Source organism: Poeciliopsis prolifica, unplaced genomic scaffold (genome assembly GCF_027474105.1).
Source record: "Poeciliopsis prolifica strain line A6 unplaced genomic scaffold, Auburn_PproV2 SCAFFOLD051, whole genome shotgun sequence".
NCBI classification, from domain to species: domain Eukaryota; kingdom Metazoa; phylum Chordata; class Actinopteri; order Cyprinodontiformes; family Poeciliidae; genus Poeciliopsis; species Poeciliopsis prolifica.
The window spans coordinates 2355266-2358716 of record NW_026562426.1 but is presented as its reverse complement, the minus strand read 5'-3'; the positions used below and the strand labels follow the sequence as shown (position 1 = coordinate 2358716).

General features: G+C 40.2%; 1 protein-coding gene across 2 annotated transcripts in view; it reads right to left on the bottom strand.

Moving 5' to 3' along the window:
• Positions 1-983: 983 nt before the first annotated feature.
• Positions 984-3451, bottom strand: part of eml3 (EMAP like 3) — a 42903-nt gene continuing 40435 nt past the window's right edge. For both annotated transcript variants that reach the window (XM_055058747.1, XM_055058748.1), the window contains 4 exons: positions 2805-2892; positions 2512-2610; positions 2291-2421; positions 984-1789 (listed from right to left, as the gene is read on the bottom strand). In XM_055058747.1, coding sequence (XP_054914722.1) covers positions 1583-1789; positions 2291-2421; positions 2512-2610; positions 2805-2892 — 525 coding nt within the window. In that variant the 3' untranslated portion in view covers positions 984-1582. The remainder of the gene's footprint in view (positions 1790-2290; positions 2422-2511; positions 2611-2804; positions 2893-3451) is intronic.

Below are 3451 nucleotides of genomic sequence, written 5' to 3'. Positions count from 1 at the left end.
CGAATCGTCATCTTCGGCTATTGTCGACAATCTCCGGCAGAACCCACAACTTTTTTTTCACTGGGTCCTGGTTAGTTAAGAACCTGACTTTTGGCAGGAATGAGTAAGAAGCAGGGCATTTCGTGCAAAAATATTTGAAAAATATAATGCTTATTAAGACTTGATGAATTATTTTTGTAATGAGCCTTCTAAAAAAGTATAAGAGAAGAGTGTAGATAACAAAACCCAGTTCATGTAACATAATTTGTTGGACTGCAATTTATTTCCCACAGTGAACCTAAAAGATTTGTGAGTTGCATTGCTTTATCTTTAAACACAGGTACACTAAAAACTTCTGATAAATTTAGTGTTGTATTGCAATACAAAGCTTTAAACAAACGTAAAAGATATAGCAAAACCTTAAGCTGTATGTGTTTTCATTCTACATCCTAAAATAAATATTTCTGAGTCTTTAGGAATAGATAGCACAAAAATTCCTTCAATCAAGATGAACTTTCTATTAGTTTTGTTTAGACATCAACTCGAAATCCGCCATATAACATTTTAGCCAGAGCTGATGTCACATTTTAACATCTTTTATAACTTATACTTTGTGTTTTCAAGAAAAACTGCTAGTTGTAACACACCACTTTCAGTACGTATAGATACTCTTACACATTTCAATCAGAGATGGTGATGAACCCTTTTAACAAATGAAACATCTGTTTTACATCTGTTTGGCTGTTACAAAAAAATCTGCATGTCTACAATTACAAGTCAAAAAATTTCAGCCACATCAGAAGTTCAATATTAAAAATCAAACCCTGGTAGTAAATGTATTGTTTGTATTTCCCACTATGTCCATACAGAATAATATTAATACAAAAATTTTCTCAACCAACTTTCAGTTTTCACTGAGATTCTCTACAAAGCTCAGTTTCGTTTTAAAGGTACATCCCACATTAAGAAGGTCAACACTGCCCCCTAATGACAACTAAATAACACAACTTTCAGTTTTTATTGTTTGTATTAATAATCAATACAAAAAAGAGAAACATTTACCACAAATAATAATTTTCAAGTAAACTGATCTAAGGTCACAGAAATGAATGAATTAGTAAGATAAGCAGGGTTCGCGTTGACAGGAGTTGTTCTCCATCTTGTTTCGTAAATGCACAGAAACAGCCAACACTGGTCACTTCTGTTTAAAGTACAAAAATATAGAAGAGCATTTCTATAGGCACTGTGGCATACTGCATGTTATAATGCAACACAAAACTCAACACGACTTAAACAGGCATGTTCACAGAAACTATAAGGTAATAACAGTCACATTATGCACCACTCAACACACATGCTAACTTTCCTCACCACTTACACATCAGAATGCAAAAGATTCTGTCACATGTATCAGTTTCAGATGGATTTACAAAGTTATGGTGGGGGGTTAAAATGGACATTGTCCCCTGAAGAGAATCCCTCTGTGCTCATGAGACTGACGGCAGTGGTGCAGCAGAGGCTAAATGAAACTGATCACTGATTAGCCTCAGTGGCTGTGAGCAGACAGCTTCCCTCCCTTCACTGGCAGCACCAGCAGCTCCGTCTAGCTGGCTGGAGGCTCCGGAGAGCTGGTGGAGGTGGAGGAGGCAGAGGCCAGTGTCTCCCTGCTTTCTCCCACCCCACCTCCAGTCATCTTCCACTGCAGGATGCAGGTATCCTTCCCGCCAATGGAGAGAAGGTGGGAGTCATTGTGGGTGAAGCAGACGTTGGTTACGTGACTCCCGTGGCCCTCGTACTTGTGACTTGGTGCCTGGGGAGGGGATAGGACATTGAAGAGAGGTTGCAAAGGAAGCCCTAATTAATCCCTCGTTTTCCTCAATGGAGGATGCACTTTTTGAAATCCTGTCATCGCATGGTGACAATGCCGAATAAGATTATACTCATGTACTACTGATTGTTTCTAGTTTCAAGTTTATTTTTTTATGTACATTTCAGAATTTCTGCCAGAAACAACTATTAGTTCTTGAGGCCTGTTCTAAAACCTGTGAAGACCACCAATGGATGGTGGCAAATATTTTCAGTTTGTGTTCTTTTGATTATGGGTTTTATTTCATTTCACACTATTATTGCCTTGTTTGTATTTAATTGTACATCTGTGGGTTTTTTTTATTTGTGAAAGGTGGAAAAAATTAAAGTTTTCTTACTTAAACAGAATTACTAAATGTGACTGACTGATTAGACCTGCAGTCAAACTGAAAAGTCTTTCGATGTAGAGTAACTGTGAAATGAAGGATGACTGTGCCAGCAGTACCTTAGGCTTAGGGCAGGGGTACTGGAAGAGGTGGACCTTGCAGAAGTCATCGGCCACGGCCACCACCCTCTCATTGTGGGAGCGACACAGGGCGTTGATGTCTGTTCCGTCTGAGCCCTCCAACCACACACCTGCAAACCACAGAAACACTGGCATCAGCCTGGCTCCTCATCCCAACGCCACAACGTTTACTTGCAGAGTGTGCGTTTGATGCGTCTCACCTATGACATGGAAACCCAGCACACAAGTGAAAGAGGCCCATTCTCTGTCTTTGCTCTCAAAGCGGTTCCTCAACAGCTTGCATCCTCCTGCAATGTCCCCTATGAAAACATATTGAGAGAAGTTAAATAGGGTCCATAGAAAAGATGCACTCCAAGTGGTTCAAGCCTTTCCACCTTCTGGTCTACAGTTACTTTAGCTGATCACTTTTACACACTTTTTCCGGGTGTAACAATGGAAACATTTTTTTCAGTTTATAACATCAGTAGCTGCACAATTCTGGATGTGTACTTACAGTAGAGTATCTCATAGTCGCCTGAATTTGACACAATGTAACAGCCGTCTTTGGACCAGTCAAGGTGAGTTATGAAGCTGGAGTGTCCCTAGTAAAAAGACAGTTATGATTAGCGATAATTTTTTTCTTCAGTTTACCTTTTTTTTTAAAATAAAAAATGTCATTATAAACATTAATATAGGACTGTGGTATGGATTTATCTCAGTATATCTGTTCTGACATTTTGACTTAGTCCCTCCAAACTTCTGGTCTGGTGAAAAGAGCTCAGAAAATTCTGCAATTTTACGTCTGATGAGAGGAGCAAACCTCCTCCTTCCCATCCTCATCCCTTCCTACAGAGGGACAGTAGAGAGCAAACTGACCAGCAGCATCCCAGTCTGGTTTGAGGCATGCAACACCTCTGACTGGCAACGTATATAGAGAGTGGCGAGAACAGGAGAGAGAATCATCAGGACTGAGCTTCCTTCCATCCTTGAGACTGCTTCCAGTGGCTGCCTGACCAGGGCTCGGCCAGTTTTCAAAGATCTCTCCCATCCTTACCATAGTCTGTTCTCCCTGCTGCCCTCTGATCTAAGGATGTTGGCTGTTCAGTGTGCCGCATATTAATGGAAAGTAAAGTATAAGGAAAAGTGTCTCAGAAAAAGGTG